This window comes from Urocampus carinirostris, chromosome 11, assembly GCF_059441175.1.
Source record: "Urocampus carinirostris isolate Australia breed hairy pipefish chromosome 11, RoL_Ucar_1.0, whole genome shotgun sequence".
In the NCBI taxonomy this organism is placed as follows: domain Eukaryota; kingdom Metazoa; phylum Chordata; class Actinopteri; order Syngnathiformes; family Syngnathidae; genus Urocampus; species Urocampus carinirostris.
Window position 1 is genome coordinate 1,381,986 of NC_142359.1, and position 17,517 is coordinate 1,399,502.

The following is a 17,517-nucleotide window of genomic DNA, read 5'->3' on the forward strand; positions in this document are numbered from 1 at the left end:
CACACCTAGGGACAATTTGGACCGGCTATTTAACCTGAAATGCATGTCTTTGGAATGTGGGAGGAAATCGGAGTGCCCGGAGGAAACCCACGCAAGCACGGGGAGAACATACAAACTCCGCACAGGAAGTCCGGTAGCTGGATTTGAACCCATGACCTCAGAACTGTGCCGCACACGCGCTAACCACTGCGCCGCCGTGCTGCCTGTAGAAGTACAAAATGACCTAAAATTAAATCAAGTAAATGTAACTTGTTACTACCCACTTCTGACCATAACCCTCTAAAAAACTGAAATACAATGTCTTTAATGGTATTCACAAATTTCAGGAGAAAAAGTCCTAAACATGAGCTACGTTTAGAAGCCTGGTATAAAACACAAAATCCTTTACCAAAAATCACAGCGCAACAAGACCTCGTTTGTACTCATATTTAATATTAAGACATGGGGCAGTCACTTTTTACAGCACATTTGCATCATTGATCAATACCTCCTGTGGACAATGACTAAACCATGACAGTATAGATTTCTTTTTCTCTATTTACTTACAAAGGGTCGGGTGAACTGGATTATCTTTGTACAGTCAGCGTATATTGTCAATAAATAGATCCACACCTTTCCGCCATTTTTGTTCTCTACACAATATTCTTTTTTTTTTTCCATTTTCAATATAGTTATCATCGGGACACAAAAATAACAGGAGGAAACATGCAACATCCAATGTGAACATGAAGAAATCGGAACCCTCAAGCTGCTCATATGTATGTAAACTGTACATGGACCGAGAGAAAATAGGTCATTTTTTTCCCCTTTTTTTGTCAAAAGACATATTGCTGGCCAAGCCTGGTGTATTTTTTTCTTTTTTTTAATGTCGATTTTATCCTTGATTTTCCTGCAGCGGTGACGTCGGAATCAGAAAGTTTTTGGTCGGTGCTGGAAACGAAGCGGAGAAACGCAGGGAATGGGAATGGTCTGTAAACTGGAAAAATTCTCTGAGTTTCTGGCCTTCGGAACGGAACTTTGTAAACAAGCACGACAACCTCGTATACTGCAAACGTGAAGAAATTTTAGTGTAACACGCTCGAAAACCTAAACAAAATGATAAACGGGTAAATAAAAATAAATTACAAAAACAAGCAGCTGAATAAAAATTGGCATCACACTTTATGTTGGGAAATTCATCAATTCCAGTAACAATAAATGGCAAGGGGCATATATATCTCCTTCTGACTCGTAATGGTTTTTTTTACTGTCGTAGTCGCGATATTCGCCGGTTTGATTGTACAGGCTTGTGAATTTTAGTCGGTAGGGTACATTGACTTTTGAGAATGTTTTGTCTGGCTGCCTCGGGCTCCCTGTCCCTATTTAAACCCACTCCTGTCAGTCCCCTGTTGTCAGTCCGTCTGCGAACCTCAGTGAACACCAGGCAAGCCTTTTCCGACCCTGATTCCCACCTGTCCCGTTTTTGCTCCCGTCTGTCTCCGGTTACAACCCGTTTTCGATCCCGACCACGTCTGCTCTCCCGTCCTGGCGTAAGACCACGTTTTGCTCTCCTGTCCCTGACTATCGACCATTTTTTTCCATCCTTGACACCGCCATCGCTCGCTACGGAAGATCCACTTCCGTGTTCGGATCACAATCTGAATACGAGAGCGACTTGCTCTCGTATTCACCGGATCGTGGGCGCAGCCCTTCCTCTTTCCTTTAATAAAACTTGTGAGAAATGTAACACAATTGGGTCCTGTGTCCGTTCTGGCCCTGATATGTTTATGTCGCACTCCTGCGTTTATATTTATGCGCATGGAATTGCTGCGTTAGTTGATTAATATCGACAACGAATGTCTTCATTGCAGGACATCGTGTGACTTTTCTGTACTGGACATCACCCCGCTATTTTTTTTTTTAAATGTAAGAAATTGACGTGAATACGTTGCTTTTCGTGGCTGTTTAAGCTCGTGGCTTAAAATTCCGTAGCCTGTACCTTAAACTTGCGATTTCTACTCTCAATCAAGTACAATCCGTAGTATATTCGACACACATGGAGGCTGGAATCGAACCGAGGACCTCCAAACTGTGATGCGAACCAGACATCGGCAACACAAAATCAATTCAAGATAAACAATACGTACAAAATAAAGAAAAATACAAATGTAAAAAAGGTGTAGAAAATACAAAATAATAAGATGATATGAATTAAATGCATCGATAAATAAAAGTCCAATCCGTTTTTGCCGGAATTGTAAAGAAATACTTGACACGTATACTTGTCGAGGTTGCATAGAAAACAAATTGCAATATCTTTTCTATCAAAATGGCAATTTCATCTTTGAACACAAAACGTGTTGGAGCTCCTCGTCTCCACGCACAAAGAGCTTACTTAAAGGGACAGTGTGTATGATGTGACCACTAGATGTCGATAAAGTGTGCAGTGCAAAAGAAGAAGAGCGCTGAAATGTACGTTAATACAAACTCCTCAGACTCAAAGTGAACAATCCACACCAATGTTTTTGCCCAGTTTGGGGATTTTTGAATACCCGTAGCAGCAAGATGTGGGATGGTTATGTCAGCTCCCTCTACGTGAGGTTCATTTTATGTGAAATAAATGCAAATTTCTCCCCCTGCGTATTTACAAATGTTATTTGTTTAATAAATGCAGCTTCTTTATTACTACTAAGTGTCATGGTTGCCATGGCGCATAATTGGCCCCGCCCGTGTGTGTGTCACGCTTGCCATGGTGCCCAATTGGCCCCGCCCTTGTGTGTCACGGTTGCCATGGTGCCCAATTGGCCCCGCCCGTGTGGCGCCAGCTGCGGCTCATTGAGAGAAAGCTCAGCTCTCTCTTGCTTGTGGTCAGCCCGTCAAACGAACTTCTGCCCCACAAGTCAAGTCAAGACATTTTTATTTGTATAGCCCTTAATCACAAAGAGTCTCAAAGGGCTTCACATACTATTTTTTCAGACTATTATTACACCATCCCCTGATCTGGAACCAACATGAGGGCAAGGAAAAACTCAAAATCTTCAATCACAAATAATGGATTTGACGTGGGTTCTGACTCGGTCCTGTTTTCCTGTTGATATCTCCAATCCGGTATTGTTCCCGTTTATTTTTGTCCTGTTTAAATTCGCCTTCCAGTTTTGTTTCCGTCTATTTTTGTCCTTTTTATTATTTTCTTCAGTTCTTGTTCCCGTCTAGTTCCTCCATTTTATTTTCGTTATCCGGATTCGTTATCGGTCTCGTCGGCCTCTGGCTTCCTGTCCTTCCAAGCCAGACCGGCTTCCTAACGTGCATGAGTCCCCATTTCACGCGATTGGGTCCTATATCTGTTCTGCTTCTTGACACTAAGAGACACTCTATAATATACACTGTCCCTTTAAGACATAAAAAAGAAATGGGCATACTGCACGCCGCAGTTAACATGGTAAAAGGTTTTTTACAGGTCCAACACAAGGTCCATTACAAGCATAGCACATACTTATTTGTATTTTAACTTTTCAGTTGCCAAAAAAGTATCAGGACGGGTACTTTCCCGTCCCAGCACTTGTAGTTATCGGTATCAGAAGTCGTATTGGGCGATTCCTGGTTTAGACGTGGTTCAGACAATAAAATCTCACCATTTTTACATTCGAGGAGGAAAAGTGCACAAAGACACGTGACGAGAAATCGGGGAACTGGAATGTCACAATCATTAAGACTTGATTGTCTGTGGTAGAATTTTACCTTATATATATATATATATATATATATATATATATATATATATATATATATATATATATATATATATACATATATATAATGTCATCACTCCATTTAGTTATGTACAAGGTGTAGGTGGCGAGTAGAGGTAAGATCTTAAACCCAATCCCGACTGTCGATAATTACGTTCGGGTCAGGCAGGACTTCTCTCTCGCTGCCTTTTCTGTATTATTCACCGGTCACCATTCTTCTTAGTTTCTCTGCCTCTCTCTCTCTCTTAAAGTGCTGCACTAGATTCTTAAGGATGTACCGCTGCAGTGGTTAAAGCACAGTTTTCAAGCTTTCGAAATAAGACTTCAAATTTTCCTGTCAAGTCTTAAAAATTGTGTTAAAGAGGAACATTGTCAGTTCATGTTATGACCGCAGGCACAGAAACATAAAATATGTCACTTGTTATAGGAGGGGTCTCCGAATTTTTTCAACTAATTAGCGCAGAGGTGTTATGATTGCTGATTCCTGCCCGTTGGCGCCAACAGCCGTGAGCGCTGATTGGTTGCCTGACCCTCGACCCCCGTCTTCCAAGAGGAAGCTGTCAGACCGTCTGCAAACCTATGCTTTCAGCTTGGCAAGCTCTGCACTATCCGACAATCTCCTGCCCTGTTTTCTCCTGCCTGATACCTGTTGCCGACTTGTTTCTGGACCCGTTTCTGCTTTGCTCTTCCGTCCCGGCCATCGACCTGTTTTGCCCTGTTTCCTGCCTGATACCTGTTGCCGACCTCTTTTCTAGACCTGTTTCCGTTTTTGCTCCTCCGTCCCGGCCATCGACCTGTTTAGCCCTGTTTCCTGCCTGATACCTGTTGCCAACCTGTTGCCGGACCTGTTTCTACTATCTGACATTCTCCTGCCCTGTTTTCTCCGGCCTGATACCTGTTTACTTGTTTCTGGACCCGTTTCTGCTTTGCTCCTCCGTCCCGGCCATCGACCTGTTTTGCCCCGTTTCCTGCCTGATACCTGTCGCCGACCTGTTTTCTGGACTCGTTACCTCCCTTGCTCCCCCGTCCCGGCTATCGACTATCCTCGCTCGACACGGACGTGCCACTTCTGCGTTCCTGCCATCAGCTACTCGTATCCGACGATGATCAGGTCGTGGAAGCAAGCACTGCTTCTCTTTTTTCAATAAAACTGAGTAAAACGAACGCTATTGGGTCCTGTTTCCGTTTCTGGCTTGTGACAAGAGGGCACCTAGTTTGATACGCATTTCTAGAATAACGTATCATGTGGTGACTATGTTCTTACCAGGTTAATTATTTATATAAAGGGTTAAATCGACTCACTCAATGAGTAAAAATCAATTTGACTAGAACATCACCCTTAGGGGGCGCTCTGGTGCCTCCAGGGCATCACGTTAGAGACCTCTAGTTCATACAATATTGTTGATCTCGGGCTGCGTTACAAAAGACAGGCTTTTCATTTGTTATTATACAGCACCACTCCTCCTCCTGAGTCCTCACAAATAGAATCTGAAAGTGTCACGGTTGCCACGGCGACCAATTTGTCCCTGCCGTGTGGCGCCAGGTTCTGTCACGATTGCCAAGGCGCCCAATTGGCCCCGCCCATGGACACCGGCTAAACCGTGTTGACAGATTGCTCCTTAGCGCTACTTAAACGCTGTCCTGTGAGTCGCCTTTTGTCGGAGCGTCTGCGAAACTCCTGCTTAACTCTTTTGTGATATGTGAAGCCTGTGAATCTCAGTTTTTGCCTGTGTTTTGCTCCTGTTTTGTTCTCGCCCCGATCTGTTTGATTTTGACCACTTCCTCGTTCCGATCAATCTACTTCCGCGACCAACGATCCCCGGATCGAGTGTACACTCATTCTTCTTCTCTTCAATAAACTGAGTAACGTTACGCGATTGGGTTCACCTTCCTGTTTCCTGTCCTGGTACGTGACACAAAGTTGAGTTTTCTTGGGGCTCGGTCCCGCGAATCAAACAAATCGGTCGGGCTCGGGGCGGGCGGGCTCTTATATTTAGGAGCCCGAAGAATCTTACCTCTAGTGGCCAGACTACAAATTCCCACCAAGCAAGTACCTTAAATCATATCAAGCCCTCAAGTGGAACGCTAGGTAGTGTGTGTTGGCTGTATGACTGCTAAATCAAAGGCCATTTCCCTTTCCTTCTCATAAAAAAATAATCAAGAATCCTCGTTGACAAATGCTTTCAAAAGTGTCTGAGTGAGCATCTACTCTACATGTGTGTCCCTGTATTTGCTATGTGGAGAAATCAACGTCCAAGTGTCCTCGGGCACCGAATGCCCCCGATAAGCAGGTAGGCGCCTCGCATGGCTGACTCCCTATCGGTGTGTGAGCGTGTGTGTGAACGGGTAAGTACATTGTAAACCGCTTCAGGAGGTCTTCGTGGACTTGAAAAGCGCCCTGGAAATGCGGTCCGTTGACCATTTACCTGCGGTCCACTTTGAGACTTGCAGCTGAAAATGAAGTCCGGGACCTAAGTCCTGCCCCCCCTTGTGGTCGGTCTCTAAGAGTGGATTTGCGCGGTGCTGGCGAGCAGTTTGTGCCAGCTGACCACACGTTTGCGTAAATCCACTTTGTCCAGCCAGACGTAAGCTTCGCCGATCAAGGTTTTCTTCATGAACTTGCCGCCGTTGGACACCAGGAAAAGCTGAGGAGGACAAAAAAAGCCGTCACGCTTTGCCGGCAACCGAATTGACCGTAAATTAACAGCCCAGACAGCTGATTGGTGGACACTCTCTTTTAAAACCCCCGGCGTCCTCTTGGAAGCCGTCAGATTGTTATGCGAAGTGTTGCCTTCAGCTCAGTGAGCCTTTTCGTCCGACTCTGTTCCTGCCCTGCTTTTTTCTGCCTGATCTTTGTTGCCAACCTGTTTCTGGCCCTGACTACGCCCCGTTCTGCCTGCCTGTTACCTGACCTGTTTCGCCCTGTTACCTACCTGCCTCCTGCTACTGACCTTGCTGACGAACTCGACACCGCCTTTGATCTCCAGTCCCGGCCGGCCAACGACTTGCTATTCCCTGTCTCCGATCCTCCTCGCCAGACACGGAAGTGGCACTTCCGCACCGCTCGCTCCTTTTGTCCGCCAGCCATCGGATCGTGGAAGAAAGCCTTACTCTCCCTCTTTATCAATGAAAACTGAGAAAACGAGCGCTATTGGGTCCTGTGTCCGTTTCTAGTCTGTGACAAATTCCGCACCAGGGTTCATTATTTGGACCTGAACTTGAAGTGTGAGAATTCATTCATGTATTCATATTTCTGGACTTTTAACCGCTTAAAATGTTTCGAAGCATCAGACCTGTACACACATATGTATCGTTTTTCATGTATTTATTTATCCCCTCCAGCCTCTGAGTGTCACGGTTGCCATGGCGCCCAATTGGCCCCGTCCGTGGGGCACCAGCTGCGGCTCATTGACAGATTGGCTTTCTGTTTATTTAAAGCTCAGTGCTCTCATTTTTTCTTTGTCAGTCTGTCAACGAACCTCTGCCCGGCAAGATGTGGGTTCTGACTCGGTCATGTTCCCTGTTCCTGTATTTCCTGTTCCCTTTCATTTTGTCCTGTTTAATTTTGGTTTCCAGTTTTGTTCCCGTCTATTTTTGTCCTGTCCTGTTCTTGTGCGCGGAAAAGCTCTAGGTAGTGCGCAATTACCGGTATTCACACACTCTTAGAGGGAACATTGCGCTGGCTAGATTTTCTTGTGCGCTGAGAATCTGCGGGCAGTGTGCGATTGCGCACGCACGCAGCTTAGAGGGAACATTGCTTCCAAGTGCAATGAGATGTGAATGATTTCACAATCCCATTTTCAACACCGACGTGTCATCGGTTGAAATTTGAGCTAACAACTGTTCACTTTGAATTGTTTTCTTTTTGATTGAAAATAAAAGTCATGAAATCCTATATAATATGGACCTGCATGCCACCAGGGTAAGGGGGAAACTCCACTCGGGCTGCAGCAACGAATCGATGAAATGGATTCGAATACATTATTAAAAGTCTTGGCTACGAATTTCGATGTATAAATCAATGCGTTGAATTTAAGTAAGGCTTGTCGTCCGGACTTTGCGGTACTTATTTCCGGAAACGGCGTTTCACCTGCAGGGAGTGGCCGGTGGGGTTCATGCAGAAGCGAAAGGTTTCGTTGAAGGAAGGCTCGCGGTCGTGGCGACACACGCGCGTCTTCTTCTTGATGATGCGCTTCTGCGTTGCGATGTTCACCACGTAGAGCTTGACGTAAAGGTCTGAAACGGACAAGACATTGGTCACACTTTAAGAAACGTTTGGGGACAGTTCAACCAATTAAGCCCCGCCCTCAAACAGGATGATCCAATCACAGCGCGCGCAGTAAACCCAATAGAATGGGACATTCTCAGTTTATCGTCCATAGAAATGTATTGCAGTTTGTCCGTTTATGTTGTGTTTTTTTCTTCCATTTGACACTTCAAAAGGGGTACATGCAAATACGATTCAAGATATCCTGATAGGCTGGGCGTTTGGAGGGATTTTTTAAATATACTTGAGGATATCTCTCTCTCCCTGTCTGTAGAGAGAGAGAGAGAGAGAGAGACATACATACATACATACATACATATATATATAAATATATAAATATATAAATATATAAATATGTATGTATATATATATATATATATATATATATATATATATATGTAACTGCCGGGTACCTGTCCCACCAAAGATCCACATTCACGCTGGACTGGATGATGAGGTTTTTATTACAGTTGCTGCAAAGGAATGAGTCACAACACAACACGTGGTAAGCTTCTCTGCTGGCTTTGATCTCTATAAGGGGAATTAGCCTTTTAGCACAATATGCAACGTCCGGCAAAACTAACATAAAAGGCGACAGAAACAAAACGAAAATCAATCCAAACAGCTTGACAACATCAATCACATTCCTGTGCATGTTGAGAGATTTGTCAGCTGTGGTTTTAATGTTTAAAATTAACTTTTTGCGGAGCACCAAAAGATTGCGTCTTACCGTTGGCAGCGCGTTGTAGACTGCCAAAAAACCCCACCTTCTTGTCGCGAAGTCTAAAACCAAACCAAACCTTACCCCATACCAGCAGGTGGCACTGTTGGACTCATCATTGCAGGACACTTATACAGAAACTATACAACATATTTCAGCAGGAATTTCAACAAAACCAAAGTTATTATTACACCCGTTATGGCTTGCTCAGAAGTCTTCGAATTGCGTGAAATGTGATCGATATCTTGATGAATATTATGATTACATAAAAAAACTGGCAAGTACTGAAAAATACTTGATGTTTCCATTTCTATCCTCTAGCAACGGGCGTTTTCTTCTGTTCCACGTCCGCTTTGTCAAAACCAAAAAAAGGTCCAAACAAGTGATGCAGCACCCTTCTTCAGCGCATGCTTCATTTCCTTCTCGTTTGTTGACTCTGGGACTATGTTTACGGAGCCCGCCATGACACTGAATGAGCTCGCGTGGTGGGTGTGGCATAGTGTGGTGCATGCAAACTTTGAATCGCGTTTATTGGCTTGTGTTATTATGAAAACTTTCTGATTGGCCGGCGCTTTTAAAACTCGAACAGTAACTATTGTGGTTGGCCAAAACTCCATCGCTCACTACAAAACCTTAAAACCTGGATGAACAGGTAGTTGACTTGAAAGGCTGACACTGCTATCGGTTAGTTATTGTGTGTAAAAAAGGAAAGTGTAAAGCACATTGTAAAGCGCTTTAGGAGGTCATCATTGACTTAAAAAGCACTATAGAAATGCTGACCATTTACCATCAAATTCAGTCTTTGACATCCACTTTTCAGCCAAGACACGCTTTATGTAAAACTATCTCCAAAATATTTAAAAATGTTATATATTTTAAACATTTAATTATTACATAATTAGACAGTATAAATCTTTTCTTATCATTTTTGGTCCCCTCGGCTAAGCAGGCAATACAGACGATTGATTTTGGTGAAATATTAGGCTGTCATTTTGGATTGGACACTATTTGAACCTGTTAGTTTCTTTTTTCGAAAATGATTGAAAAAATATCTGCCAGTGGAACAAAAAAATGTAAATACATCCAAACTTTAACTTTCACAGACACTTTTATTGTTGTTTTTGACTGTTACTTGATTGAGTATTGTAAGTTTCCCGCTTGCTCCATCGAAAAACCACTGTCTGAATCATAAAACAAAAAAAACAAACCTCGGAAAGCAGGATGAGATGGTATATATGAAATGAAAATCCCTGCTGTCCCAAAAGGGCGTGGCTAATTAAGGACAAGTGCGGGGTGATTGCAAACTCCTGTCCCAATTGCAAACATCACGAGGCGCCCTCTGGTGGACAAAAGCGCGCCAGACCCTAACACGCTGCTCTTCAGAAATATTTATTTGCTAGCTTCAGCAATTCGAATCTACCTTTTTATGTTTTACCTAATGAAAGCAAAAATGATGATGGCTTTTACCTGGCAGGTGGTCCGCCGTCTTGAATTTGTAGGTGATATTCCGACACTGCAAAATCTCCAGGACAAGATGGTCTCCCTCCGTCCTCACTTCCTTCTTCAGAGCGATCTTGATCTCACCCATCACCTGCGACTTACCTGCACCAAACCGTCGATTCGCATTCATTATAAAAATGATAATAACAATTCATTATTATACATCTTGTGTTAATCCCAGAGATTTGGTGCCCTTCAGCATAAAACTACACCTCAACCTCAATGTTATTGTATAATGACTTGTTTACCTGACTGCCCATTTTGCACATCTGGTTAGCTGCTCCTCTTGCACTCTTTGCACTACTGTATAATACTATACATAGCTATAAATTATTTAGTATATTATTAGTACTTCAATACTCCAACTCAATACAACATTTTATGTATATCTGTACATTCAAGGAAACTGTGCGGGTCAGATGTATTGACATTTTGTTCTGTTTACACGTGTACAAGAATGACAATAAAGTAGATCTGAATCTGAATCTGAACATTTCATTGATTGTTTTACAAACTCTATGCATACCAGTCATGTCCAAGATCTGGCCCAGGGGCCAGTTACAGCCCGTGATCAAATTTTTATTGGACTGCGGCTTCTGTCATAATATGACTTTTTTTTGTGGCTGGAGAAAATAATAAACAGGACAAAAATAGACAGGAACGAAACTGCAAACCGAAATTAAACAGGACAAAATAAACGGGAACAATACCGTACAGGAAAAATCACCATTTGACCAGATGATGGCAGCAACCCTTTGGCAATCTTGCCCTTGGCTCTCTAAGAGAGCTTTGGCCCAACGCATTTTCGACATAACAACCGTAAATAAAAGAAGGAAAGTTGACTGTGAGGGCCGCCGCCTCCAGGACAAGTGGAAATCAGGGTCTTTTTTCACTGAGATCAGAAGCAACTGTGTTTGTGGGTAATTGCAGTTGGTTGTGTGGGTTTTTATCATTAAGTGTCTCAACAGTGAACAAACTCATATTTTCTGTCTACCTAAAGTAATACTGTGCTTTCTTTCATACTTGTTTTTTTTTCAAATACCTTTCCAAATCGACCAATGCAATTTTTTTTTGCTTTAAGGGGGGTATTTTTTCCTTTTATCATGCAAATGAAATTCCTTACTATACATTGATAACCCTTTTTGCTTATATGCGCCACATTGATCTGTTTTTGTGAATAATTTCGAAGTAAACGCCCTTAATTTTAATGGATGTACATTCTTGTTGCATTCTGAAGTTAAAAAATGTTCTTGTGGTAATAGACAATTAAGTTGTTGTTTTTTATGTTCATCGCACGTCGGTTTTTGTGAAACCTATTAAGTATTTGACATAAAATTGAAATAAAGGTGCATTCCTGTTACCTCAAATATAAGATTTATTTTGAAAAAATGCATTTTGTGGTAGACAATTGTTTGCCAATATGCATTGCCCACCTGTTGTAAATCTATTTCAAAAGATGCTTTAAATTTTAAGTGAATATGTATTTTCATAAATTACAACGAAAAAATCGTTCTTAATTGAAAAAAAAGGGATCTGTATATATCCCATCTGTTATGGTGAATTCTATTCTATAGCATATGAATAACCTATATTTTATGTTGACAATATCTGTGTATTATTTGCCCTCATGTAGGTTTTAGATCGGGGTATGGTGTCATAATAGTCTGTAGTTTGCAATAGTCCTTAATCTGTGCAGCCCTTTGAGACTCTTTGTGATTAAGGGCCAAACAGATAAACATGACTTGACTTGAGGTTTTTGAGTTTTTCCTTGCCCTCATGTAGGTTTTAGATCAGGGGGTTGTGTCACAATAGTCCGTGATTTTCAATAATCTGTGGTCTGCTCAGCCCTTTGAGACTGTCCCTTCTCAAGGTTTCTTCAATTTCAAACAAATAAACAGGACTTGACTTGACTCATCCTGAGGTTTTTGTGTTTTTCCTTGCCCTCATGTAAGTTTTAGATCAGGGGATGCTGTCATAATAGTCTGTAATAATAGTCTGTAGTTTGCAATAGTCTTTTTTCTGTGCAGCCCTTTGAGATTCTTGGTCATTAAGGGCGTCACAATTAACATGACTTGACTCATCCTGAGGTTTTTGAGTTTTTCCTTGCCCTCGTGTAGGTTTTAGATCAGGGGATGTTGTCATAATACTCTGTGGTTTGCAATCATCTGTGCTAGGTGCAACCCTTTGAGATCAAGGGCCAAAAAAATAAACATGACTTCACTCATCCTGATGTTTTTGAGTTTTTCCTTGCCCTCATGTATGTTTTAGATCAGGGGATGCTGTCATCATAGTCTGTAATAATAGCCTGTAGTTTGCAATAGTCTTTGATCTGTGCAGCCCTTTGAGACTCTGCGATAAAGTGCTAAACAAATAAACATGACTTTTTGAAAAGAGCCATTTTCAGTTCACAAGCCATAGGTTCCCGAGGCCTGTCCTATATGTATTCTCAAGAAATATGCTATAGACTATCAAGAGTTTATTTGGGTATTATAAGTTACAGGAGTCACGTTTTTCACATGTTTATATAAACATGTGATGTTGCTACAGTAGCAGACCACTTCAACACACAAATGACATCTGCTATTTTTTCCCACTTTAGAAAGCCATACTATTCTAGGTTTGAAATGTCATTTCTTTGTGGACCAAAGTTTGGTTTTGTTGTTTTTATTTGCAATATGTCTTCCCATAACCATTGTATTAAAGAACTGTTTTTATGCAAATATTTCTTAGTTTCCTTTTGTTGACTCGTGATTGATGATGTTTTTGTGCTGCGCCTAAACAAACAAATTATTCCCTGCGTGTAAATGTAGGGATTTGTACATTTTCAGGGTTTTTTTCTGGGGGGGCGGGTCTTACCATCAGAATCCCCGATGGAGGATTTCATCCCATCCGTGCCATTGGAAATCTTCCCACTATTGTTCAAACACAAAAACAGAATATTGTAAATATAAACTACCGTTCAAAGGTTTGTGTCACCCAAACTATTCAATAAAATAATGAATGAATAATGAATCTCTTCCCATCGTTAGCGAGTCTACGGCTTTTTTTGCCATTCTGCCTTGAAGGCCAGCATCTCGGGGTCCTCTTTTTCTTGCTTGGTAATATCTAACTACACTGAGGACACATTAGGTGTCTATTTCTCAAACTAGAGACTCTAATGTCTTTGTTATCTTACCACTTTTTTTTCATACTACGTTCTCTGAAGGGAATAGTACACTCTGTTATAGGAGATCTTCAGTTTCTTACATCGAATAGCTTTCATTTGTTAGAACAAGAATACTGTTCTCTTTTTCTGGCCATGCTGACTGTTAAATCACACCCACAATGATGGTACTCCAGATACTGGACTAGCTCAAACAAAGGTCAGTTTTATAGCTTCTCTAAACAGGTTTGCTTGTTTTGAGCTATGCTAATATAATTGCACAGGGGTTTTTATAATCATCCATTAGCTTTCTAGCACAATGATAGGATTATTGTACATTTATAATGCATTAACTAAATATTTTAAGCATTACAGAGTCCTAAGTAAAGTATTCCCTGACTTCAACCCAATCAGGCATTTGCCTGTGGAATAAAGCTGCACTTTCTGTTTGATGTTCCCCTAAATACAATGGAGTGTTCCTTTGTTCCTACCCTCAACCTCCTATCCCAAAGAAATCTGTGGCTAAGCTGAAATAAGAACGGGAGTTTTGGTCGGATGAGAATCAGGCAGGCCTTGAACTGATTACATCTCCTCATGAGCTGAAATCAGTGTCTCTTGTCTCTCATTGTGTGATTTACCGTAAATTCCGGACTATAGAGCTCGTCTGATTATAAGCCGCACCCACCACATTTTAAGAGGAAAAACGATTTTGTACATACACAAGCCGCACCTGTATATAAGCCGCATGGGCCCATATTAAAACATGTAACACAAACACACAATGAACCCAAACCCGACTTCAAGTCCCGCGATTGAAACTAAATGTGCTTCGTTAAAGTCCACAGTCCAAAAATCACAGCCGGCAAAATGAACGGAAAATGATACCGGTACTTAAGGTTTGATGCAGACCTGCAGAGTCCGGGTCCCGTTGAAATTAATCCAAGTAGAAATTTCCAAAGGTAAGGGTGGGAAAAATATATCAGATGAACACATTTACTCACGCAACTCCTTTTTCTTTAACCAACTTTTTACCCCCTCTTCTTTCCTGGTCTGTCCCTCACCTTTAGCGGTCCCCACTTAAACTCGGCACCCCGCGTTTGTTTCGCCCCTCATTTTGCGTTCACCCGTGCAAAACATATCAGAATAAGTGTCTAAAATAAATACAATACACCTAACCCTATATAGCATCACGTTAACAATGTATTGAAGTTTCATGTTATCGTTATCGGAAAAAAACAGTGGATTCCGTTCCAAAATAAGGACATTTCTCAGCAACCCAAAAACATTTGAACGGCAAGAATAGGGGACTTACAATCGGGGCACCTGGAAGATGGCGCTGTCCACCTCGTTCATCTCGCCGTCCTCGTCCAGCAAGCTATAGGCGCTGCCGCTGAGGCCACTGTCCAGTGAGGCAGCCATCATAGGTGCCTCACCTGACCTGTAGCTGGCTCGTGCTAGAGGACAAAGTCACATGGTGAGCGGGGTTGGCGTCTAACAAGAAGGACAGCAATCGCGTGGACAGACAGACGAATGAAAAGCATGCTGGTGAAACAACAGACAACGTTATGCGATGCATTTAAGGACATTCAGGAGATCATCATTAGTCGGGGTTCAAGTCGAGTTTTTGTATCGGGAGTGGTATCCATGGCAATGACGCACCGACTCACGATAGGAGTGCGTCTCGCTGCATGGATTCGGGCCTGCCCTTCTCTATTTTGTCCACGTGCCTTGCAGGTTAGTAGCATCCTCTCACAGCACAGTGCAGGGAAGGGGAGGGATTTTTTTGGAGGCTCACCTCGGGCAACGTAGGACCTTTCCTCCGACACGGCCTTCCTGAGGGTCGGCGGACGGCCTTCCCCTCTGCTCCCGTTGGCCGGCGACGGGAGGGCGGGCGGCCAATCGGATTGGCCTCTCTGAATGGTGAGCACGCCGGCGACGCTGTGTCTCTGGCGGGCCGGTAGACCTGCTGGCGGCCATTTTGGACGCGGTTCGTGGGGGGGCAGACCCAGGGTAAAAAGTTGGACGTTTACGGTTAAAGATGGGAAGAGGAAGAGGGAAGATGGAGATTCAGCGAGTGCACTTGGAGTCCGATGGTCTGGCGAGTGCATGCACAGGGATGTGCGCCTGTCGCCGAAGTGCAATTTGTTTGTTCTGTAGCTTTTCGAATGACTTGAAAAAATAAAGGGGCCGCATGCAGAGCCTTCAGGTAGAGCCTTGGACATGTTTTAGGTAAGAGGAACATCTTAAGGAGGGAAATTGGTGTGCAGTGTTCGTGTGTGTGTGTATTTATATATATATATATACTGTCCATACACGCAGTGGTACCTCTTCATACAAGCTTGATTTCTTCATGGATCCTGCTCATAGTTTCAGTTGCTCATGCACATTTTCCCAATTTGAAATACATACATTATTGGTCCTGCTACCAGTGAGTGACAGATATGGATTAGAGCCAAGATTGGTCTATTATTTTGCTATGTAAAACGTGTTATACAGCATACACAATCGAAATAATTCAAAAAACGTAACATGCCTGAAGATAGCTGGGATGGGCTCCAGCGCCCCCGTGACCCTACTGAGGATTTGCGGTACAGATAATGGATGGATGGAAAAATGTAACAAATACAGGGACAACGTATATGTTGACAGGCATTCAATCTCCGTCTCATAATAAACTCAATTGTTTTCCCTTTAATATAATTCAGTTCATCTTCTCATCTCATCTCATTAGCTACACCGCTTATCCTCAGTAGGGTCGCGGGGGGGCTGGAGCCCATCGCAGCCATCTCCGGGCAGTGGGCAGGGGACACCCTGAACTGGTTGCCAGCCAATCGCAGGGCACACAGGGACAGACAACTCATTCGCTCATTCACACCTAGGGACAATTTGGACCGGCCAATTTACCTGAAATGCATGTCTTTGGAATGTGGGAGGAAACCGGAGTGCCCGGAGGAAACCCACGCAAGCACGGGGAGAACATACAAACTCCGCACAGGAAGTCTGGAGCTGGATTTGAACCCACGACAGGTTCCCATGACATGAACTGTGCCGCACAAGCGCTAACCACTGCGCCGCCGTGCTGCCAATAGCGGCCTTGCGGCCATGTAAGGCGCTAACCTGCTTATTGGGGGTATCAGGGGTTCAGTGTCTTACCCAAGGACACTTCGACATGTAACACGGACGAGCTGGGATTCGAACTGGGATCCCTTGATCCCAAGACGAGCGCTCTACCACCTGAGCTACTGCCGCCCCAGGGAAGCTTAAGGTGGCGAAAATCTTGAAGAAAGGTGACATGATAAAACCTTTAAGGAGACGGTTGGAGTGGCAGGTCTTGGAATGAGGGGGGAGGGACTTAAGAGGGAGACTTGAGAGGGGATCTTGGGGTGAGGAGAATCTTGAAAAAGAGACTTGGGAATATTGTTAAAAAAGGGTTGGGAGTGGCAGGTCTTGTAGTGGAGAAACTGGAAAGTGGAGGGGATTGAAGGAAGTGGGCCTGGGAGGGGGCAGCACGGCGGCGTGGTGGTCCCTAGGTGGGAATGAGTGAGCGAATTGTCTGTCTCTGTCTGCCATGCGACTAGTTCAGGGTGTCCCCTGCCCACTGCCTGAAGATGGCTGGGATGGGCTCCAGCACCCCCGCGACCCTACTGAGGATAAGCGGTGCAGATAATAATGGATGGGTCTTGGGAGGCAGAGCACGTTGTTTAAGTGAGTAAAAGTCTTCCAGAATCAACATTTCTCAGCAAAGGGTGGTGGGAGCCCGGAGTATTTATAGTAGAGGTGGGTGATTGCACAGCGTTTCGGAAAATAAAGGTGAATGGGACTAAAATGGTTTAAAGCTGCCATCTTTTGGAGAAAAGAAGAACTGCAGGCACCAAACCCTGGCAGGAATGGACCAGTTAGTTTTTAGTGATTTTATACGGGGAACATTGACTCATTACACAAGCATTTTTAACGACGAGCGCAATACTGGAACTACTTATGCTTGTATGAAGAGGTACCGCTGTATACATATTGAATTTTTCTATGGCTTATGTCTAGCGTCCTCTAGTGGCACATTTCTGGTGATGACAGCGGTGAGGGTCCCGATCACAAAGTTCTCGTGAAAAAAAAAATGAAAAAGGCAAAAAGGAATGTTGATGAGTGCAATGCGGCCATGCTG

General features: G+C 43.3%; 1 protein-coding gene across 1 annotated transcript in view; it reads right to left on the reverse strand.

Moving 5' to 3' along the window:
* Positions 1-412: 412 nt before the first annotated feature.
* Positions 413-17,517, reverse strand: part of pcloa (piccolo presynaptic cytomatrix protein a) — a 67,143-nt gene continuing 50,038 nt past the window's right edge. Inside the window, exons 20-25 of the mRNA XM_088348011.1 lie at positions 15,154-15,321; positions 14,671-14,812; positions 13,073-13,128; positions 10,184-10,318; positions 7,819-7,964; positions 413-6,373 (exon numbers count right to left, since the gene is read on the reverse strand). Coding sequence (XP_088204137.1) covers positions 6,230-6,373; positions 7,819-7,964; positions 10,184-10,318; positions 13,073-13,128; positions 14,671-14,812; positions 15,154-15,321 — 791 coding nt within the window. The 3' untranslated portion in view covers positions 413-6,229. The remainder of the gene's footprint in view (positions 6,374-7,818; positions 7,965-10,183; positions 10,319-13,072; positions 13,129-14,670; positions 14,813-15,153; positions 15,322-17,517) is intronic.